The sequence below is a fragment of the Nannobrachium achirus genome (genome assembly GCF_963921795.1).
Source record: "Nannobrachium achirus genome assembly, chromosome: 7".
Taxonomy (NCBI): domain Eukaryota; kingdom Metazoa; phylum Chordata; class Actinopteri; order Myctophiformes; family Myctophidae; genus Nannobrachium; species Nannobrachium achirus.
Window position 1 is genome coordinate 8312578 of NC_137816.1, and position 23148 is coordinate 8335725.

Consider the following 23148-nt stretch of genomic DNA (forward strand, 5'->3'; position numbering starts at 1 on the left):
TGCTTTCTATAATGAAATTAAAATATACGAAGATCTAGCAAACCACTGACTGGACCTGTCAGTGCCAACTGTGTATGCACACTGACTGCAGGCCATAGAAGTACCGCTACTCATTTATTTTCCCTTTTTTTTAATACTTCTTATTTAAATTACGTTTTATAATGATAGTCAAAGGACTCCGATCGATCTTGCCACGTGTTTGACTTGAAACCAGCCCCAGCTCCCATACGAGTGCCTGCCAGTATCAGAGAACTCTGGAACAAGCAGTCACCACAGGCCATACTGTAGCCTGAGGCTGGAATAAGCAGCAGCACTGTAGCAGGCAGCCTAGTATTATACCAAAGTATATCAGAGTCAGGGCCCAGCCCGGGAAAAAGAGTTGCAGAGGCCCTCATTGCGCGCTATAGAGAGAGATCTCTCTCTATAGCACTGCTGCTACTCAAAGATTTGCCATTTCAGATCATGACAAGTGACAAGCCAGTGCGCCAATTACATGAGTTATATTTCGTTGTTGTCGGGTGGAAACCTTGTATGTCCAAAACCGTTTGTTTTGTATTTATCATTTTAAAAATGATTTAAACTAGTGAAAACAGCCGATCTACAAGCACACAACGCCTCGCACCGCAAGGCGTTGTGTGCTTGTAGATCTGCTGTTTTCACTACTTTTGTGCGACGGCCTTGTATGATTTGGGAAAGAACGTACACATTTGGAGATACGAGATTTCCAGCCGACAACGACGATATGCTAGTGTTGTTGCTGCTCTTATACCACCATTATTACTGGCGTTGGTTTGGGCCAGACAGTAGCCCCTCGCGGGCCGCAAATGGCCCGCGGGCCGCCTATTGGGGAACCCTGCTGTAGCCTGAGGCTGGAATAAGCAGCAGCACTGTAGCAGGCAGGCAGCCTAGTATTATACCAAAGTATATCAGAGTGTTTTTGGACCAATATTTTTTTAAGCCCAGGTGGCAGGTCGCCTCCAGTTGCAAAAAGAAGCACAGCAGGCTCAGTAAAGAAGCCCATAAAGAATCAGGAGAGATACTACTAATGTGCTGGTGGTTATACATTCATCATGGAGTCAGTCTGCCGTGCGACACAGTCATTATGGGCGAGTTGAGTTATACAGTGTGCCAAGTCACCTTTCAAATTCCCTCCATTTACCAAGTTGTTTTCCCCTTCACCCCTCTGCCCCGTTCAATCACTCACTCAGTAATTCGGCCAGATGCAATGGATAGGCCAAACAAACGCGCTCGGGCCGGTATGCCCCGGTGCACCCAGTAGCACACAGTTAATATTTGATACACTGAGCATTCTCGCTCCGCTCCGGATAGCAGCGGGGGCGTCACAAGGGGAGGGGGGGAGTGGGACTGAGTTACTAGGGCCCAAGGAATTATTTTATCTAATACATACAATGGAGCAAACACAAAGTGGTCACAATTTAGAACCTGAATGTTTAGCTCCATTGTCTCGCTACACCTCTCACAAACATAGCCACCACGTCGAACAAGCGTGAAAATTTACAACTGTCCACATTTTAAACATGCCACTCTTTGAACGGCATTTATTTCAATTTAACAACATCTCGCCTTTCGCCTCACGCAGAGCAGCCAGTCCTGACATAGTATTCTGAACATTCTGGCCAGTGCTGAAATGATCATCAGGGTATCAAGTTACAGAGGGAGGGAGGGGGAGGGAGGGGGGAGAGGAGCTGAGCAGAGTAGAGTATCGGATTACAACAGAGGGGGGTGTGTGTGTGTGTGTGTGTGTGTGTGCGTGCGTGCGTGCGTGCGTGCGTGCGTGCGCGCGCGTGTGTGTGCGCAAGCGTTTTTTTTCCCCCCAAATTTTTTTTTTCTATTTTTTTTTTTCTCAAAAAACTTTTTTTTTCCTCAAAAAACTTTTTTTTTCCTCAAAAAACTTTTTTTTCTCAAAAAACTTTTTTTTCTCAAAAAACTACCATATTTGGCCATTACACACACCACACTGCCGCAACATGGCGGTGAAGGCCGCGCAGCGGCCTGAACTCTAGACTTTTGCGGCCCAAAGGGCCGCAAACTTCTAGTACTTTACATATTGAAAAACAGCAGATATACAAGCTTGTGATCGAGCTTGTATATCTGTGTATCTTGTGACCTGCGAGCTTGTAGATCTGCTATTTTTGAAAAGACGTGAAAATGTGTGCAAATCTTTGAATACATGTATTTTTTTAAGAGGACATTTCTAACTCAAAAAGGGAGGTCCCTGGAACTAAATATTTTGAGATGGCGGTTCTGGCCAAAGACATATCATTCTGGGGGTCCTTCACATGAAAAGGTTTGAGCACCACTGGCATAGGATAGGAACATAGGTTTTTTCGAAAAACCTTCGAAGAATTTTAAATATTCAAAGACACAAATTTTCAAGATTAAAAAAAAAAAATAGCAGATCTACAAGCTCGCAGCGCGCTGAGCGCGGCACTCGGTGCCGTGCCGTGAGCATGTATAGCTGCTATTCTTCAATGGTTAAAGCACAAAAGAATACATAATGCGTTCCTTGTACCCAGGGCCCAGAATTCTGGTGTGACACACCACTGGATAGCACCACGCACACACGCTGCAATGCAGGGCCTTGCTAGGTGCGAGCCCAGACATCATTCATTCATGAGGTGCGTATATAAGTAAACAAACTCTGACTGGTCTAAACTAATCAGATGGAGATATAGGGCTTCATCTGGCGAAGACCGTGTGGATGACTGTTCCACTTGACCAACTGCTGCGCTTCTCTCCTGCAAGTCAAATTACGTGCTGTGAGCCTGTGACCCGTCTAATTCTGTTGCCTTATCACTTTCCATCCAGATTCAAGATTGCTTCAAAACCCCATTTAGGCCTAGAATTACTGAATGCTTTAACCAGTGAAAAATAGCAGATATACAAGCTCACAGCGCGGCACCGAGTGCCGCGCTGCGAGCTTGTAGATCTGCTATTTTGGGGGAAAAGTCGTGAAAATGTGTGCAAATATTTGAATCTACCGGTATGTATTTTCAAAGCGAACGTTTGTAACTCAAATTTTGCTTCTGGGTGGTCCCTGGAACTAAATACTTTGAGATGGGGGTCCGTGGCCAAATAAATATCATTTTGGGGGTCCTTCACGTGAAAAGGTTTGAGAACCACTGACATAGTCTTTAAGAACCGACTAACTGAGCTCCTGTTAACCGCGCTGCGAGCTTGTAGATCTGCTATTTTGGGGGAAAAGTCGTGAAAATGTGTGCAAATATTTGAATCTACCGGTATGTATTTTCAAAGCGAACGTTTGTAACTCAAATTTTGCTTCTGGGTGGTCCCTGGAACTAAATACTTTGAGATGGGGGTCCGTGGCCAAATAAATATCATTTTGGGGGTCCTTCACGTGAAAAGGTTTGAGAACCACTGACATAGTCTTTAAGAACCGACTAACTGAGCTCCTGTTAAGTGAAAAGGACATTTTCTTTGACGATGGCTAGCCAGATTGCTGACATAGAAACATAGGTTTTTCAAAAAGTCTTAGAAGGATTCAAAAGACACTTATAGAATCGGGTAAAAATTTTCAAAAATAGCAGATCTACAAGCTCGCAGCGCGGCACTCGGTGCCGCGCTGTGAGCTTGTATATCTGCTATTTTTCAATAGTTAAAGCATAAAATAATGATACACAAAATGTGTACCCGTTCTGAATGGAGTAGAGTGGTTGCTATTATAGGCCTCTAGGTCAGAGAACTTTTACGCCAGCTAAAGTGAACATGTTTTTTGTTAGCCTTTTAACTGAAGTTTTCGGGGCTGTAAGGCCAGATATCCTGAACAATATAATGTCCAATCAGACAGGATTGGTCATGCTTCACTTACTATAATTTTTGCCCTGAAATCACGCAAATCGGTACACAGTATGTCTACACTCATCTCATCAACATGGATCTGTCCCATATAGCGCCACCTTCAGGCCGATTTTTTCAAACACATTTTTGTACACTGCTCCTACACATTTTGCCCTAAAATCACGCTGCGACCTGACGGTCGCTTATCTCCCGATTAGGGAGTCTTACTGGTACTAGTAAGACGCCTCAGGGCGACATGCGATGTTGCGCCAATTCTTTGCCATCTCGCCAGTGATGTATATCGGACCAGTTAGCAATATATGGAGACCCCTGGTACCCATATATAGAGATCCATGTACTGCGGCACAACCAGGTGCTAAAGTGTCTTGCAGCAGTGCTGGAAAATCGCCGGACAAGCGTGAACTCCCTTCCTCCCCCGTCATCCCGTTGGAAGCCAACACCATTTGTTCGGGAGGGCAAGGGTCGAGCTAGCCTCACCACCACAAGACCAGACACTGGGCAGCTGGGCAGAGCACGGGACTGGAAGATGCTGGCAGACCTGGACACGAAACTCTGCTTCCCAGCTGAGATTGCATCTACCAACCTGCGACCAGACCTTGTTTTGTGGTCAGCCTCACTCAAGCTTGTCTACATCATCGAGCTCACTGTACCCTGGGAGGGTGCAGTGGAGGAGGCCTACGAGCGGAAGAAGCTGAGATACGCCGAACTCGCAGCAGATGCTCAACAACAAGGCTGGAAAGCGAAGGTCTGCCCAGTGGAAGTAGGTTGCAGAGGGTTTGTAGCCACCTCAACAACTAGGCTACTCAGAGAGATGGGAGTGCGAGGGAAGGCCCACCGGCAGGCAGTCAAGGACCTCTCCAGGGCTGCTGAAAAGGGGAGCCAGTGGGTGTGGATGAAGAGAAAGGACTCCACGTGGGCCTTCAGATGAGTTGATGACATCTAGGGAGTGAACCCAGGACGCTGGGATTCGCTGCTGAACCCTCTGGAGGTGTCGTGGGCCTATCAGTGAAACACCCAAGAAGGAGGGCGCCGCCTGACGACCCAAAGGATGCCATCACTCATCTGAACACCCCACAGTGGTGCTTCGAGTATTATCGTCAATCCTATTCAAAGGTATGCGGTCAGGCGCAAGTTTGGCTCAGGGAGAAGGACGTCCCTGCCATGCAGAGTCCGCGGCACTTTGGATAACAACATCATATCCTGTGTTTTATGAATCTGAACTGTATATGGAGATATGCTGTGAGAGCCCAAACATGCTTACTCAGTTATTCGTTATGTGAAAGACCTATGATATGACCTTTATGCCCATACATGGAGATCCCTGTCTGTAGAACCAGCCACACAGATATGGGCTGTCTAGGTCAGGGGTTTTCAAAGTGGGTGACGGGGCACCCTGGGGTGCTGTGACGGCAGTCCAGGGGTGCCACAAGATAATTGGATAATATTTGGAATTTATTTGGACACATGAAAAAATATTTAGTATAATTTTAAACTTGAAGTAACTTGAAAAAGTTATTTTCATTCAGTTCTAACCAAAATGGCTATATAATGGCCCTCTCCATCGTGAAGGTTGCCCACCCCTGATGTAAGGGATAATGTAATGGTCAGCAACAGGATTATTAGCCAGCGACGCAGAGAGGAGGTGGCTTTATCATCCGCTTGATAATGACCGCTGACCCATACATTATCCCGCTTATTACACGGCTACTTAATAAATAAATTAATACATTGACTCAAAACTGTCAAAAGTAAAAACAAATCAAAGTATTTCCTTGATTGATTACAGTAGTGTAAGTATTCCACAGGTGTTGCACTCAACACACAGTTGCCGTTGCCTTGGAAAACGAATAGAATCCATTTCTGGTTCCTGCATCTTCTATTTCGAAGATAAACCGAGTTGAAATATGAAAAATACAAAACTTTTGACAGGCCTAGACAAGCCATTAAGACTGTTGTCTGGTGAAAAGATAAAAAGTAACCATTATTCTAAATGTTTTTAACTGGTTTGTTGTATTCAATATAATATTTTCTTGTGAACACTTGATTTAATGGGTTCCCATTTAAACGACTCAAGGGGGATTTCTCAAACCTGCAGTGGCAGTAGGGGTGGCACAAAGTGGGGGTGACGGACAATTTGGGCCCCTCTTTAGCCCCAAATAAAGAAGTTATTTTGTACCCACATTGGTGTGCGGGCTCTATCCTTTTGTGAACTAAAATTGTGCATTTATATAAATGGTAAACGGTGCATTACAGAGCGCTTTACATTAGAGATGGACCGATTGCAAAATTCTTGGCCGATACCGATCCACCGGTTTTATGAAGGTCAAGTTTTTTTTTATGAAGGTCAAGTTTTTTTTTTCAGGCCAAGTAGGCCTACAAGACATACTTCAATTTGAGTACCAATAAGGGAGACGACATTGACACAGGATTATGGAATATATCCTTACATTGCAAAGGTAATCAGCACCATCTGTATTATGTAGGCTGCCACTAAGTAGTCTGGCTGCTACTTGCTAATGTTTACTTTAGTTACAGCACCAGAGCATCATGCTGTGCAGTGCCATAGACACAATTGGCATAAAACCGGTATTTATGTCAGTGACCTGCCAATCACCGATTCGGGCCGGTTTGATATCATACCTGGCGATTTTTGATATTGGCCGATACCGATGTCCATCCCTACTTTACATAGATTGTGCATTACATTCACCAATTCACACACACATTCATACACTGATGGAAGAGGAACCCATGCAAGGCACCAACCAGCACATCAGGAGCCATTAGGGGTTCAGCGTCTTGCTCAAGGACACAAGTTCGGGTGGGGAGCCCGGGGGGAGCCCGGGATCGAACTGGGAACCTTGCGGTTTTCCATCTGGCCGCTCTGCCGGCCAGTCGGCCACTCTACCCCTGAGCCACTAAAGCCTCTTTAGACCAGCACCCACCAGTCGGTGTGCGTTACCCCAAGTTCCCATTCCAATATTCCAATATTGCCAGCCACTTATAACTTTATCCTGTGATGACTTCTAACCCTAACCCCAACTAAAAGCAGTTTATTTGCCACTAGGGCTGTACGGATTTATATGACATTTTACATGATGATTATTTGTCACTCAAACAATTGCGATTAATGATTTAATTGTGTTTTTGTCGTTGACAATTACATTTCTGCTTTTAAGTTGCACATGGTAGATATGACACATAATTACTGACATATTTGACAACTTTATACTTAAAAAAGAACATTGATAGTGGAAATAGACGATCTACAAGCTCACAACGCGTCGCATCGCGACGCGTTGTGAGCTTGTAGACCTGCTATTTCCACTATTTTTGACCTTTTATTTAAATATATGAACATTTTTCAACATGGAAACGATTATGACGATTATGACAAATAATCACGATTATGTCCAAAAATCACGATTAGACAATTATGTAATAATTGTGACAGCCCTATTTGCCACCTGATTTTATTCAACTGCCAGTCTGTCACCACCACCCACACATCTCCGTTCACGTCCAGTCCACTGATATGTTGGCATCCACGGTACCGTGGCAACACGTGCCATCAGGTCTTCCAGCAAGTTATGCAGGAAGCAGGCCGCTCATATTTTATCTATTCATTTAATTCATCTGTGGGCCATAAACCAACCAAGTCTTGTTTGGCTAGGCTAATTCTATATTTGACACAAAGCACTGAAGGCTAGACAGACTTGTTGCAATGCTATAGCCTAGCTGAGCTAGACATCCCAGCCATGTTAAAACAAGGAGGGAATTATACTGATACTGCAGTTAGTTAGCTAGATGCATTAGTATCTAGGCTGGCCCCAGGCTAGCAATGCTATGAAGCTACAATGACATGAGTTCTATTACCAGAAGTTCAGCTTTTACATTATTCTTTACACAATTATTACACAACTGAATTTCCCACTTGGGATAATAAAGGTATCTATCTATCTAACATTTTTACACAAATACCATTTATAATACAATATAGATCGGTCAAATGTCAGGATTCAGAAAGGTATGAAGTTATGAAAAAATAGATACTGCCATAGGCTATAGCCTACTTGATAGTACTATGCATGCAACCGAGCAGGTTTCCTTACACTGCAGAGTACTGAATGTTCATTTAAATCAGAGTGTAACAATGGATCTGTAATTTTGCTCTGTAGATCTGCTAGCTGCCTCAGAGGCCTGTGCTCGGTGCCATGGCAGACCGCCTGGAACAGTGAAAAGTATGTGTTGTTTTCCCCACTCAATCATTTCCACATCTTCTTCGGTCAGTCATTAAAAAGCCCTGAGGTCAAATGCATTAAATCAAAGAATGCTCTCAGATCAGGGAGGGGGGAATCAGCGCTTACTTTGTCCTGTCACTTCTCTCGGATACACAAGAGAGTTTCTCTAATGTGTTGTCCGTCTGTCCTTCTTTCCCCTCCCTTCATCCTAGTGGGGTAAAGAAGACATCTTTACCCCACTCGGACAGTAAACTATTAACTTGAACCAGGGCCGGATCTAGCCTTAAGCACTAGGTGGGGCAGGAAGAAATGATAGAGGGGACACCTCCAGCCTATGCAGCGAAGCGTGGGCGTGAGCGGAAAAAACGGGGGGACAAACCCCCTAAAAGACCCGAAATGCATAGAAAACTAAGCATTTTGGCACACTTATACCTAAAACATGCAATACAAACAACAGGTCTTACACCTATCTATCTCTCTCTCTCTAATATCTTATCAGTTTATCTATCCATCTACTTAGTTGTAGCATAACATTCCAAATAGTTTAACATTTTGGACATTTTAAATTTTTGCATGCCATCATGTATGGTGGGGCAGACAGGGCATTTAGGGGGGCATTGCCCCCCTTGCCTGTGCCTAGATCCGGCCCTGACTTGAACGCACCTGCACTATAGCCTGCATGCACCTACATGCACCTGCATACGGCCGGCGTACACCCTGGCCTGATCCACTTTAAATTCCCTAAAGCAAAAGGACCTTGTTCCATTGCCACTTCACATATCCTAACTCACAATCTATCAAATTGATTTGTAGGGGCGCACGACAACCCTACGGCCTGCACACGAGTTGCAAACGTAGGTCACACTTTAACAAAACAATCCCAAAGAGTAAGGGAGGAAGCCAGGGAGAATATAACATTGTGTTTATACACAACATAAGACACACACAAAGCCCAGAGTTTACGCAACCTCACCACAGCGTAGGTCAGTTGCACAAACAGACTGACTGTAGCAAATTGCCCAACAGCAATCATACTATTTCACAAGACATTGTCTAAAAACCAAAACTATCAACATAACCATTCACACCATTATCACATCCTCCTAGTCTTATCAGATTATGACAGCCAGTATTATTACGGCACGGAAGAAGTGGGCTGTTTGTTCTGGAACTTGTAATACCATCGAATTGAGATGCTGCTGTTTCATAGTGCTGAGAAATTATGCTTAGAACGGGTACACATTATTGTGTATCATTATTTTATGCTTTAACTATTGAAAAATAGCAGATATATCAGTGATGTTAATAGGTTTTTAATGTAATGAGTCCCCAGGACCCACGAAGGGTCTTTCGGATGAGTCCCAGGGATATTTTATGGGTCCCACAAAAATTCAACGCGTCATGTCATTTTTGACAAAGTGCAGCATTTAACTTGAATTGGTTATTATATGGTTATGTTCATGTTACGTAGAAATGTGTCTGAAAGAAATGAACCACAATTCCAAATCTTACAATTTTAATACTTCCAAATAGTCATGTGACGGTTTGATTTTTTTTATACCGAACCGGTAATATCGGATGTTGACCACTTGGGGGCGCAGATAGAAGCTTTTACCGAGTCTTCATAATCAACAGCCACCTGTTATTTTATATACATCGATAATATATGGATCTTCTCAGTGAGATGATGTCTCCTGTTTGTACTGTTACTGCTTCTATGGAATGGCGTGCTTGTGTTTGCTCTGCTGTACAGAGAACCAGTGGACTGGGTCAAAAACAGTGGATTGGGTTGCTTGTAGATCGGCTACTTTTGTTTTGAACGGTTGATCCTAGAGGGACGTGCCACCCCTCTATGGATGCGGGAGGGCAAGGCACAGGCGGCCGCGGTGGTACGCTGCCCCGGCGGACCACCAAATGGACGGCGCTGCCACGAAAACGCTATAATCAATCAAACAGTTAGGCAGCCTAGGCTACATACATAGACTGTCTCAGATAGCATACATGCTAGGCTAGCTTGCTTCCTCCGTGTTGTAGTTGAGCCAATAAAGGTTATTTGACCATGTTCACCACAACGTTAATCGTCGCTATTGTTGTAAAGACGCAATGAAGACCTGTGTGGCTTCTAACACGTTGTCCAATGTCCACCACATCTATAAACAATAGCGCGTGTACTGTATATCCAGTTGTTATTGAATGAAGGGGAAAGGAGGCGGGTCGCTGTCTGAGCAGTGAGCTGCAGTGCAGAGACGTGACGTCACGTTTCTGCGCCGTGCTACACGTTCTGTGGGGGAACCCTTTTCGGTGTATCACCTAACACGCTGTGCCACTATGGTCAGAGAGCGGCCCGGTGCTACGCTAAAACTCAGGCACCCATTGAATTCTGTGACCAAGCGCAGTCGCACAAATGGCGTCGTGGATTCAAAACACACACAGTCTTAGTTCTATCGTCTGTTTTAAGACTTTCTACGCGGATTTCATTTGTGTTAACGTAGGGTCAAGTAGCATGCCTTCACCCATGAACAATGGTGGCGTCTGTGGACTTTTTAAAATATTATTTTTTTCGCGACGTGGTAAATTATTTTAACGTGGACACCAATGGTCCATGGAGGCGATGCGTCCGTGGGACCCCAGAACAATGACGTGAATGCGTCTCTAGGCAACGTGAATGCGTCAGAGACGCGGGACGCGCACGTATTGACGTCACTGATATATACAAGCTCACAGCGCGGCACGCGGCCGCGCTGCGAGCTTGTAGATCTGCTATTTTTGAAAAATCGTGAAAAATTGAATTTTGACCCGATTCTATTCTATTCTATTTTTTCGAAAAACCTATGTTTCTAAACTTTCTATGTCAGCAATCTGGCCAACCATCGTCAAAGAAAAGATCCTTTTCACTTAAATGGAGCTCAGTTAGTCTGTTCTTGAGAGCAGTACTGTGTCAGTGGTTCTCAAACCTTTTCATGTGAAGGACCCTCAAACTGATATTTATTTGGCCACGGACCCCCATCTCAAAATATTTAGTTCCAGGGACCACCCAGAAGCAAAATTTGAGTTACAGAGTAGAGACTTTCGCTTTAAAAATACATATATTCAAAGATTTGCACACATTTTCACGACTTTTTTCAAAAATAGCAGATCTACAAGTTTGCAGCCTTTATATCTGCTATTTTTCAATAGCTAAAGCATTCAATAATTCTAGGCCTAAATGGGTTAATGTGCTCAGTAATCACGCAAACCCTCATCAGATCATTTCCCTCGCCATGTTGCACACGCTCTTCTTCTCCAATAGGATAACCGCCAGCTTCAGATAATCCTGCAATGACACAGCATTCTCCCATGCATGTGTTTTAATGACCATCAACATGCTCTGGAGTCATCGCACCTGACCTTATTAGCATGGAAGGGGCTACAGGGCAGGGCCGATGACAGATCACAGACGCAAACTTTGTCCTCCTGTCACTGTGGGAGCAACCTGGGAGCAGCAGCATTAGGTTCGACTTAATGCTAACTGGGTGTCGTCAACGGATGGAAAAGCAAGCCACACAGCCACACATACAAGTACCAGCTCTGAGTAATCTTCCTGCACGCTTCCCCAATCCATCTCAATGGGTCTTTATATTATCCGCTCTCTCAAACAACCACAACAAACGCATTTCATGGAATCTTGCTACAGGGCTTTCCTCTAATAACCCGGTTTGATGCCAGTAAATGCTGGTCAGATCACACAGAGGCTTCCTTCCTATAAATGATGCACATGATGGTCATCTGCAGATTATAGCTTTGGTAGTACCGTCCCCTCTTCTCGTATTAGGAAAGGTGTTGCTGCATTTTCTATGCTGTTAATTATCTGGTGGAGATGTTTTTTCTTCCATCTGTTGATTGTTCATTCTGACCACCATCTCCTCTTAGGACTCTGTATGCACCCAAGGTGCTAATAACCTGCAAGTTATTTATTTATTTTACTTCATTTACATTTCCAATGAGGTGACACAGAGGGCTTTTTTTCTCTCTACTGTGCAGGTTCCATGCAACCACAAAGAAAGCATTCTTTAATCCAGATACCAGAATCATTTCTTTGCCATTGTGACATCATTAAGATGACATAGGCCTACTTTAAGGATTATTTTGTTGTTGCGATTCCAGAGGGGTTCTTACAGTCTCTCAGTTCCCTTACTGAAAAAAAAAAAAAAAAAAACATGGGTTGAACTTGTTTTCAACAACTTAGCCTACAACATCACTTAAAGGTTGGGTAGACTAAGTGTTAAATAGTTCCATATTCGGAATTCGGATAGGCTACTCTGTTAGTTTAACAGTCTTTTTTTTTTTTTTTTTTTGAGCAATGGTAAACCGCTCCATAGAGTGGCTGTGCGTGTGTCTGTAGCCTTTTTCCTCCGCGTTTTGCCATAGCAAAACGTGTGTGTGTAGCATAGCCTGTACATCCTAGACTCAAATCCTAGGCTGAAGACGTTATGCAAGCACGACCACCGCTCACTTCACATTGGGTGTTATTTTTTCTCAACAAGCTCTTTAAATACAGGTTGTGATATATCCAATCTGGAGAGATAACTCATACAGGTTAAACAAGTGCCAATGGAAGTGAGTGATTACACAAAGAAATGAGAAGACAAAATTGGAACTGGAACATTAGCCTATGTACTGTATGAAGCTGATAAATGGGTACCATCTCCTGATTGGCTGAAATTGGCAAACCACCTGCAAATGTTTTCTGGAGAGATGGTGAGAATCCTGTTACTGAACAAACACTCTATAGCAATGATAATAATTGCTATAGATAATAATATAATAATACATATATATGCTTTAATCCAGATACCATTGTGGTCATTAAGATGACAGAGGCCTACTTTAAGGATTCTTTATTCTTTGCTCGAAAAGTCAAGTTTAACTGCTTATAACAAAGTTAATGGACCACCACTTTTAAAGCAGCAGTTTCCTACACTAGGAGTTATCAACAGCATTCCCCATCCCCATCAGTCTTCCAATGTTTGTTTGTTGAAGGGGGGCCCAGTGAACCCCCACCCCCTTTAAAACAACCTTTTCACACACATGGGGTCAGTTTACGATGCGTTCAACACACAACTGTGACACCCAATCCGCACCCAATATGTCAACTGTTACAGGCGGCAGCCGTTTGCAACTGGTAAAAACAAACCTAGCCCAGCCTTACACTCCCACTGACCCGTCTTTGTATTTACCTACTGTAGGCCTATATACTGTATATTGTTTGCACTGTTTTATATTTTTAATTTCCTTTTTTCCCTGACTATATCTACTGCATAGTACTGTGTTCTATCCGTCTGTCATTCAATGTTATATCAATGATTTCCTGTGTAAATAAGCCAAGTGCTTTTCTAGGATCTCCTTTTAGTTGACCTTGTACCAGTGAACTGTACCGTCATGCAACTGTACCCTTTTCCCATGCAAACTTCTAATAAAGTCTTCAATCAATCAAACAATGTAACAGCTAAACTCTAAACAAACATGGTTGGCAAGGTTACACTCCAAGTCGTGCGTGTGGCATTAATTCGCCGTGCTCAAGTCAACTGGTCATTCATATTTACAATAGGGGCCTTTAAATTTTGTATCGAGACGAATCAAATGGGGCTTCTTTTTTTAAATACATAAATTAGAGTGGCCCGAACAAACCTTGAGCTACACAGCACCGTTGGTCGTGTTTTGGCCATATATACTCTATATTATATCCACTGAAGTATGTCAAAGAAGGAATCAACAGGCGAGGCATTGTGGCACACAGTGGCCAGCTGGCCTCCCTTTGAGATGTCCAAAAAAAATGAACGGAATCAGAAGAACCCAGAACATGTTGAGCGCTTTAGGCATCGAGCTGCATATGCAAAATAAGCTTTGTATCACAGAGCTCTGCTGTGTGTGCGTGTGTGTGTTCTTGTTGGGGACTAGAAATCAAAGCACGTACTCTAAAGCTTGCACGCCCGGAAACCTAAAGCAGATTACATCCATAAGAAGCAGCCAAAATACTTTAAATAGACACATTTAAACGTCGCCATTTCAACCTCCTAAACCGTATTTTAGCCATGTCGTTTTTAGAGAATAGCGGTGTGTGGAGCTCGGCTCCTCCAGAGAGCCCTGTGGGGGAAGGGGATGGATGATGCTCCCCGAGCGAGGCTTCGTTCGAGGCGGCCTCGATCCTGTCGGGTAAACGTCTAAAGATCGTAGCGATCTAAAACAATGTCAACGCATTCAAATTCACCGTTTCGGTTAAAACCAAAGCCACGAAGAAGGCGTTCTTCTTACCCGATGGGTTGACCGCGGCGGGAGTTGCCATGTTGCCTTGATGGGGGAAAAACAAAACGCAGCGATGAGGATGACGCACAATACGGCTGCTGTTAGGCTGCTAGAGCCCCGGGAGAGACGATCCACTCAGTGGGGGGGTTGGCACGCGAGGCTCGGTCCACTCCAGCCGCCTGTCGCCGCCCTCTACACACTCATTAGATAATCCGCAGGAGAGGGAGAAGCAGCACACAAAACCCGTGTTTTTTTGTTGTCGCTTGTTGGATCGAAATGACTAGTCTATATAATAAATCCCTACCTAGACGAGTCTAAAAATGCAAGATGTCTGAATGGTAGCACCGCGAGACTTTGGGCTACTTGAATTAATTAATGTTGTATAGTCTGACTATGTTGCTAATGATGAAGAGGAGAAGAAAGTAGGACACCGAATCTGAAGTTTCAGGAACATCCTTTAGAGTTTCTTATAGTTTCTGTTTCCCAGTTCCCTTACTGAAGAAAACATAGATTGTTTTCATTTCAACAACCTACATGATACATCACTTAAAGGTTGGGTAGACTACTGTAAGTGAAATGATTTTGTTGTTCCATATTCGGATAATATTCTTATTAATATGTATTCTTATGTATTATTATGTATTCTATTATTATGTATTCTTTTCTCCAACAAAGCTCTTTAAGTAAACAAGAAATGGTATCCAAACAGGAGAGATAACTCAGGGTAAACAAGTGCCAATGAAGTGAGTGATGACACAAAGAAATGAGCAGACAAAATTGGAACTGGATCATTAGCCTATAAAATTGAAGCTGATAAAATGAGTTCTACCATCTCCTAATTGGCTGAAATTGACAACCCACCTATATATATATTTATCAAAGGTGATCCGAAACTCCCCACCCGGTTTCGAACCCAGGTCTCCCGCGTGAAAGTCCAATATCTTAACCATCACGCCAAAGGGACTTCACTATGGAACCAGAGCAGATACTAGACTTTTGAGGCTTCAGGCTGGGGCTGCGACTCTCTCCGCCACACTCACCCCCCTTTAACCTCCTCCTACGGGGAAGCCCGGATCCGGGTCACGGCACCAATGTAACGGAGGTGATCCGAACCTCCCCACCCGGTTTCGCACCCGGGTCTCTCGCGTGAAAGTCCAATATTTTAACCATCACTCCAAAGTGACATCCCTATGGAACGAGAGCAGATACAAGACTTTTGAGGCTTCAGGCTGGGGCTGCGACTCTCTCCGCCACATATAGGCTATCCCTGGAGGAAGATTATTTTTCATAAAAGTGTACAAAAAGTGTTTAAATGATCTTTTTATGTGGCCACACCCACCTGTTCATAAAGTATGCCTGGTTGTCAGGAGGGTGGTGACCCAGCTGCAGTTATCCACATCACCTACAGTGTTAAATCAGTCATTAAATCAGTGTATTTCAATTGGGCCTTTTGACTCAGAGGGTATCAGCGTTCAGGAAGTTACCAAAAATACACAGTGAAGACATATATTTGCATAGTATAACCACACCTGGGGGTCTATTGGATTAGGCTAGAGTAACGTTAACTCCATAGACACATACAACAGAAAAAGTACAAATGGCTTATCTTTACATATCTTACATTTAAACCATGTTGTCTATTACTGTGTGCTGTTCACAATGGCAAAAACAAATCATTCTTTTTCATTGGAAGCCAGCAACATGAAGATACAAAGATATATATATATATGATACTTAATAATATTTAAGATATTTATGTGTATGTGACACACTGATAGTGAATTGTTTTATATTATGATTAATGTATATTCATCATGTCTGGACACCGGGAAGATAGCTGTCATTGAGGCGGCAGTTTCGGGATGCGTATAATAAACAATAAACAGCTGTTATTACAATATAATGTGTAATTCATGAGAATTACTGTCAGGTCCAATGAAAAGTTGAGTTACTGGTCATCATGCAATAAATATCATAGTTTCCATTTGAATAATCTAGATTTACCCGAGCATTCTTTTCACTGACCTTAAAGGGGAAAACCACCCATTTTCAATATTGAACTATGTCATTAATATACCAATTAGCAGTGTTTCTCAACCTTTTCTCTGCATGGGCACACTTTTCATGTCCCAAGAATCCATGGGCACACCAAAATAATACGCGGGTGTAAATATCGTCACTGTCGGGAAGAAACCTTGTATCTCCAAGTTTCAAATTTGTACGTTTAAGTAAAGTAAAGCCCTGCTTCAGCATACAAGGCTGTCGCACAACAGTAGTGAAAACAGCAGATCTACAAGCACACAACGCCTCGCACCGCGAGGCGTTGTGTGCTTGTAGATCAGCTGTTTTCACTAGTTTAAATCATTTTTAAAATGATAAATACAATACTGGCTTTCAAGCAGTTTCAAGGGGCACACTTGAACCTTCCCCAGGCACAGTGGTTGAGAAATACTGAATTAGAGGAATTGTGTGGAAATTAAAAAAAAAAAAAGTCCCCCCCCCCCCTTCTGTGTTGCCTAGAACTGGAGGATTGATTTTGGGGTTTGTATTGCAAATCACACGGTGATGACATCACACCGGTGTGATTTGCAATACAAACCCCAAAATCAATAATCCAGTTCTAGGCAACATAGAAGGGGGGGGGGGGGACTTTGCAATACAATACAAACTCCAAAATCAATAATCCCGTTCTAGGCAACATAGAAGGGGGGGGACTTCTTTTTTTTTCACACAACTCCTCTAAGCTATATTAATGACATAGTTCAATATTGAAAATGGGTGGTTTTTCCCTTTAAAGATGCGAACACTAGCCTAAAAAACTAAAATGTTGCAAATGTCAGACCCAACACTAACTGCTGCCTTTGTTTTCTTTAGTTTTTACCTCATACATGGGTCCAAAGGGAGTTAGTTACCCCTGAACCTTTGAATGAGTTCATTCATATGATTAACGATTTGTTGGTTCTTTGCTCACCATCATCAAAATAACTTGAAAATAAATGAATAAAACACACAGTGCATGGAGTATACTGCAATAGAATCAGGGTCAAGACAGTGTTAAGCTTGGCAGAGCAAAAACAGCTCCCAATGCAAGTTCAGAACTTGTTTTCGGGGGCAATTATACACAAAAATTGCCATTGGGTATGAAATACCCCACAGAGAATAATGGCCTATTATCTCTCTCTCTCTCTCTCTCTCTCTCTCTCTCTCTGCCTCCCTCCCTCTCTCTCACTCTGTCAGTATGCCGGCATATTAGTGCTTACATATCTTATTCATCCTATCCAACTTCTGTTTATCTTGTCTTCTTCATCGTTGATCAGTGTAGTTAGCAGCATCGTCAGCAGACTGCCTTGCTTCTGGTTTGACATGGAGGATATGCATGAGATGACCGTAAATCCTCTGTCTTGTCTTGTATCTGATACTTTAATACAAGCAAATATCTCACAATCACACAGTGTGTGTGTGTGTGCGTGCGTGCGTGCGTGCGTGCGTGTGCATGTGTGTGTGCGCACAGCCTTCGAGCCCAGCTACTGCATGTGGGGGCTCACTATGCAGAAAGGGGGATGCAGCATCCAGCAGCCTGTTTCGTTCACCAGTCCAGCCATCCACCCCTTATTCTCTCCATCTCCCCACTTCGTCTCATCGACCGTTGTTTCCCTTCCCCTCCCTCCTCCCCCTCCCTCCCTCTCCTCTTCCTGCCTCTCCTCTCTCTCTCTCTCTCTCTCTCTCCCCCCCCTCCTCCTCTGTCTCCTCTCTCTCTCTCTCTAAGCGGTTCCTCAGTGCACACAAGGAGCCAGCCGTCTTACCTTAGGCAGCAGCAGCGCAGGATGTGAGGAGAGCAGGTAAGAGAAGATTCTCTCTGCTATCCACCTGTTTCATGTTGTGTCTCTGTCGTTCTGTCTCTGTCTGTCTGGGTGCCTGTGCTGCCTGGGCAGCCAGTATAGCAACAGTTTTTAACATGTTTTGGTGGCCAGGCAGGGTGTGGTGTGATGGACGAGAGTCACGTTTCCAATTATCTTTTTCGCAGACACTGTTGTGTCATGCAGGGGTTTTGAGTTTTTTAAGAAGTGTGTTTCTGTGTGGGTCTGTGTGTTGACGATGTTTTGTTGTGGGGTTATCGTATTCACAGAGGTGCAGTGTAGACTATGATGGCAAAGTAACTGTAACTGTGTTTATGTGTGTGTGTATGCGTGTGTGTGTGTGTGTGTGTGTGTGTGTGTGTGTGTGTGTGTGTGTGTGTGTGTGTGTGTGTGTGTGTGTGTGTGTGTGTGTGTGTGTGTGTGTGTGTGTGTGCGTGCGTGCGTGCGTGCGTGCGTGCGTGCGTGCGTGCGTGCGTGCGTGTGCGTGCATGCACAATCCTGCATTATGTGCTTGTGCACAACAAAAAGTGATGATTTAGAATAGATGAGTGTACAAATTGACCCTTATGTCCATTTTTACACTATAACACTGTTTTACATTTTACCATGCACCCTAGCTGTCTTCGTTTGCTTGCTGTAGTCCCGTTTGCTTATAGTGCTGAGTGAGTGCTGAAGTGGATATGGATATGATTACATTCTGGATGAACCACAGAGTCTTGTTTTGGCGAGAAGAAGCCTGGAAGCTCAAGAAGGAAGGACACACACACAGTGTCTTCTTGTTATTTTCTTTCCAATGCTTCAAGCATCACTTCTTAGAGCCCACAGCCAGCTTGTTTACTCACTACTAATGAGCACAGCTCACAGAGTTTGTGTGAAAGAAACCAGAGGAGAATATCACAAGACCGTATGGAATAATATAGAGAACACAATTCAGCATTAACATTTCCCTTGGGGTAAATCATATACGACTGAAGCAGGAAAATACCGTGAAATGGCAGCAGTGCATGACTACAGTGACAGTGACTGACCGCTCTGGACGGATCTTAAAATACCCGCAGTTTTATCATTGCAGTGTCTGCTCTCTGCGAATCAATCTTTAAATAGCCCTTTGAACTGTCTGGTCTGTTATCTGCTTCAATTAAAGCTCAACACATTTGGCAAACTTGCATAAGATGAGCCAACTCGGGGTATTAGACAGAGTGAGAGGGACAGAGCAAGATAGAGGGGTTTCAGGGTGCTTTGACCAACATAGTTGCCCCTGCTGCCATTCTTAGTTGGTTATTGCACTGGGAAACAAATCTGGTGATTGTTTTCCAATCCAAGGTGAAAACACTGCTGAATTAAATGTGCACTTGGTTCAGACAAAACATGAACCAGAATGAAAACCCAGCTGAGGTATCATGTCATAGATATTGCAATGTGTGCACTATGTGTGCACATATGGAATCCAAGCTCACGAAAGGGCGAGAGGCATGCATTAGAGCAGCATTGAGTTTTTTATGTCATTTCGACCAGATTTCAACCGTGTTCGCATCTGTCTATATTAACCTGTCTGCTTTGTGTTCTGGTCTATTGCTCATGGCCAAACACACCTTGACAGCTTACAGAAATATTAACATTCCACCTGCGAGTATACCTTGTTTTCCATGACATTCAGGGACGTGCTGGCCATTGGGAAAAGCGGGACAACTCCCGAACGGCCAGTTCATTCCCGGCCGGTCCAGGCCGGCTATTAGGAGAAAAAAAAGAAAAGAAAATGTCGGCCTTCATTCTATTTTGGGGGCTGGGCGGCCAACAAAGTAAATCGTCACTGTCGGGCATAAAACCTTGTATCTCCAAGTTTCAAATTTGCAAAGCCCTGCTTCATCATTCAAGGCTGTCACACAAAAGTAGTGAAAACAGAAGATCTACAAGCACACAACGCTTCGCACCGCGAGGCGTTGTGTGCTTGTAGATCGGCTGTTTTCACTAGTTTAAATCATTTTTGGTTTTGGTCGTACAAGGTTTCCACCCAACAATGACGAAATATAACTCATGTAATTGGCCCACTGGCTTGTCACTTGTCATGATCTGAAATGGCAGCAATCTTTGAGTAGCAGCAGCGCTATAGAGAGAGATCTCTCTATAGCGTGCAATGAGGGCCACTACAACTCTATTTCCCGGGCTGAATCAGGGGCCCAGCACGTCCCTGATGGCATTGCAAACAAAAAAGAACACAAACATTTATTTAATACAATACATGATACTGTATGAGCGGATATGTGTAATCTAATGGAAACTCTGCTGCATACAGAATTGGATACTTGGATAATTGTAATGAAAAGGTTTTGTTTTAACAGCAGGGTGCAAAGCACAGGATAGAACGACAACGTTTCCATGTCAAATCACATTTTCGTCAGATCATCACTCATCGCTGTGCTGCGTTTGCTTTGCAAAGAAGCACTGGACTGATCTCTGAAATTACATAAGATGATGAGAAGAATGAAGCAATGACAGAAACCCATCCCTCCACACACACACACAAGCACGCACGCACGCGCGCGCGCACGCACACACACACACACACACACACACACACACACACACACACACACACACACACACACACACACACACACACACTACAACACAACACACAATCAGTTTTTGTAACATTTATCTGATGCAAGCTTCCAAAGCAATTTCATAGATTATTCTGTAGAAATATTCAATTTGTAGTATTTGTATTTGTGTGTGTGTGTGTGTGTGTGTGTGTGTGTGTGTGTGTGTGTGTGTGTGTGTGTGTGTGTGTGTGTGTGTGTGTGTGTGTGTGTGTGTGTGTGTGTGTGTGTGTGTGTGTGTGTGTGCGCGCGCGCACGCATGTTTGTGCCTTGTGTGTGCCTTGTGCCTTGTTGTGCTGTAATTTAAGTATTATTTCCTGGGAAAGCTCAGGTATACAAAATGATGTAGATTGTAATAATTTCCTCTTGGATCAAGGTTGGGCTTTAGACTTACATTTGAAATATCTCCTAACCGTCAAAACCTCTACCTATGAATTACAGAAACAATAAAACTTATTAACTTGGCTGAGGTGGCTGGCATAGAGATTGAGAAGACTTATGAAGTATGGAGAAATCCCTCCTGTGAAAATTAATTAAATCTTTTACATCTATCAATATGCTAAGGGACGTATGAACCTGAACCACTGCAAAACCATGCCATGCATTGTAACAGTGTGTGTTTGATAGCTCTGTGTGCAAGCAAGCATTCATGCCTGATATGGTGTGTGTGCGTCTGTGCGTCTGTGCATGTGTGTACACAAGTCTACTGTATGTCTTTCTATAGACTGTAATTGAACTGGCTCAGTCCATAGCATAGTTCAGGGTTCCCCAATTAGTTTTCCCCAAGGGCCGAATCATGTCTAGGGTACCAAGCCGAGGGCCACAGCATTGCAGGGGGCGACGGTGGCGTTCCCGCTACTCCAGCGACAGTTCAGATATCTTCGTTATCGGGTGAAAATCGTGTATGTCCAAAACCGTTCGATTTGAATTTATCATATTAAAAATGATTTAAACTAGTGAAAACAGCCGATCTACAAGCACACAACGCCTCGCGGTGCGAGGCGTTGTGTGCTTGTAGATCTGCTGTTTTCACTACTTTTGTGCGAGAGCCTTGTATGATTTGCAAAAGAACGTACAAATTTGGAGATAAAAGATTTCCACCCGACAACAACGATAAACTATACTAGTGTTGTTGCTGCTCTTATACCACCATTATTACTGGGGTTGGTGTGGGCCAGACAGTAGCCCCACATGGGCCGAAAATGGCCCGCAGGCCGCCTATTGGGGAACCCTGACGTAGTTGTTTATTAACAACAACAGAAAGCCCACATGTTTGGGACACTAAGCTAATATCCAGGCTAAGCATGAAAACCTGCAAGACCATCTGTCCTCCTTGCTTTTCCTCAGACAGTTTTCCTCAGCTAGAACATGACGACTGGTGTGTCCTCCTGAAGGAAGCGATCGGCGATGAGACAGATAGCTAGAGGAGACCGCTGGCAGCCAGCGAGTGGTTCTCCATCAAACGCAATGGCCTTTTTAGAAATGATTACTGCTATCAGTGCCTGGCATGAAAGCCCCGCGATGGAACTTAAACGGAGCCTCACTGTAAATCTGATCTGATGTCAGCTGATACCGAACACGAAGACAAGGAAATGGTTTCTAGATGTTGAGAATATTGACTGTTTTTTTTTATCCTGTCCTCAACAGCTGATAATTTTGCCCTAGAATAGATTACAATAGTACTTACAGTAATAGTACTTAGTACTTAAGCCTCTGCATAGGGTTCGATATATAAGAGAAAAATGGGTCTAAAATACAGCGCTTAATACAAACAATCAATGGATTCACAAAACTATGACCCGCATTGAGTCACATTCTTAAGTGTGTGTAATGGTGATATGGCTAATGATCCATTACAGGCATTGACACTAAGGCTTGCTCACCTGCCCCCGGCAGGTAAATAAAACTTTGGGGCAGGTGAAGTTTGCTTTAGGTTGCCCGACCGGGCAAGTGCTCATTTGAGAGGGGACGCAACCGTTTATAAACACAACACAAGATATCTGTCTAAACACCTGAACATGGCCAGCACGCTCTGTTTTCTGGTCTGTGGAATGTAAAATAAGAGCACTGTTAACCTATAATGTGCTGTTTTTTACTGTTGCTAGTTGCTACACTTAAAAATATAGAATAACAAGTGTGAAACCATAGACATATTCAATCATAGCTATATAGGTATTTGGATTTGGAGGTATTGAGGTATGCCCCAGAAAGTAAATAAATAAGCGTTAAATTGAGCTTTATTTAAAATCTTACATATCATTTTATAATGGACAATTCATTTTTGGGCAAGTGGGCATGACCTTTGGGCAAGTAGAACATGACCTGTAC

The 23148-nt window shown here is 43.5% G+C and overlaps 1 protein-coding gene across 2 annotated transcripts in view; it reads right to left on the reverse strand.

The window, feature by feature from the left end:
- Positions 1–14509, reverse strand: part of arnt2 (aryl-hydrocarbon receptor nuclear translocator 2) — a 136450-nt gene extending 121941 nt beyond the window's left edge. For both annotated transcript variants that reach the window (XM_080729881.1, XM_080729880.1), the window contains exon 1: positions 14373–14509. In XM_080729881.1, the coding sequence (XP_080586007.1) occupies positions 14373–14403 (31 nt within the window). In that variant the 5' untranslated portion in view covers positions 14404–14509. The remainder of the gene's footprint in view (positions 1–14372) is intronic.
- Between the last annotated feature and the right edge of the window lie 8639 nt (positions 14510–23148).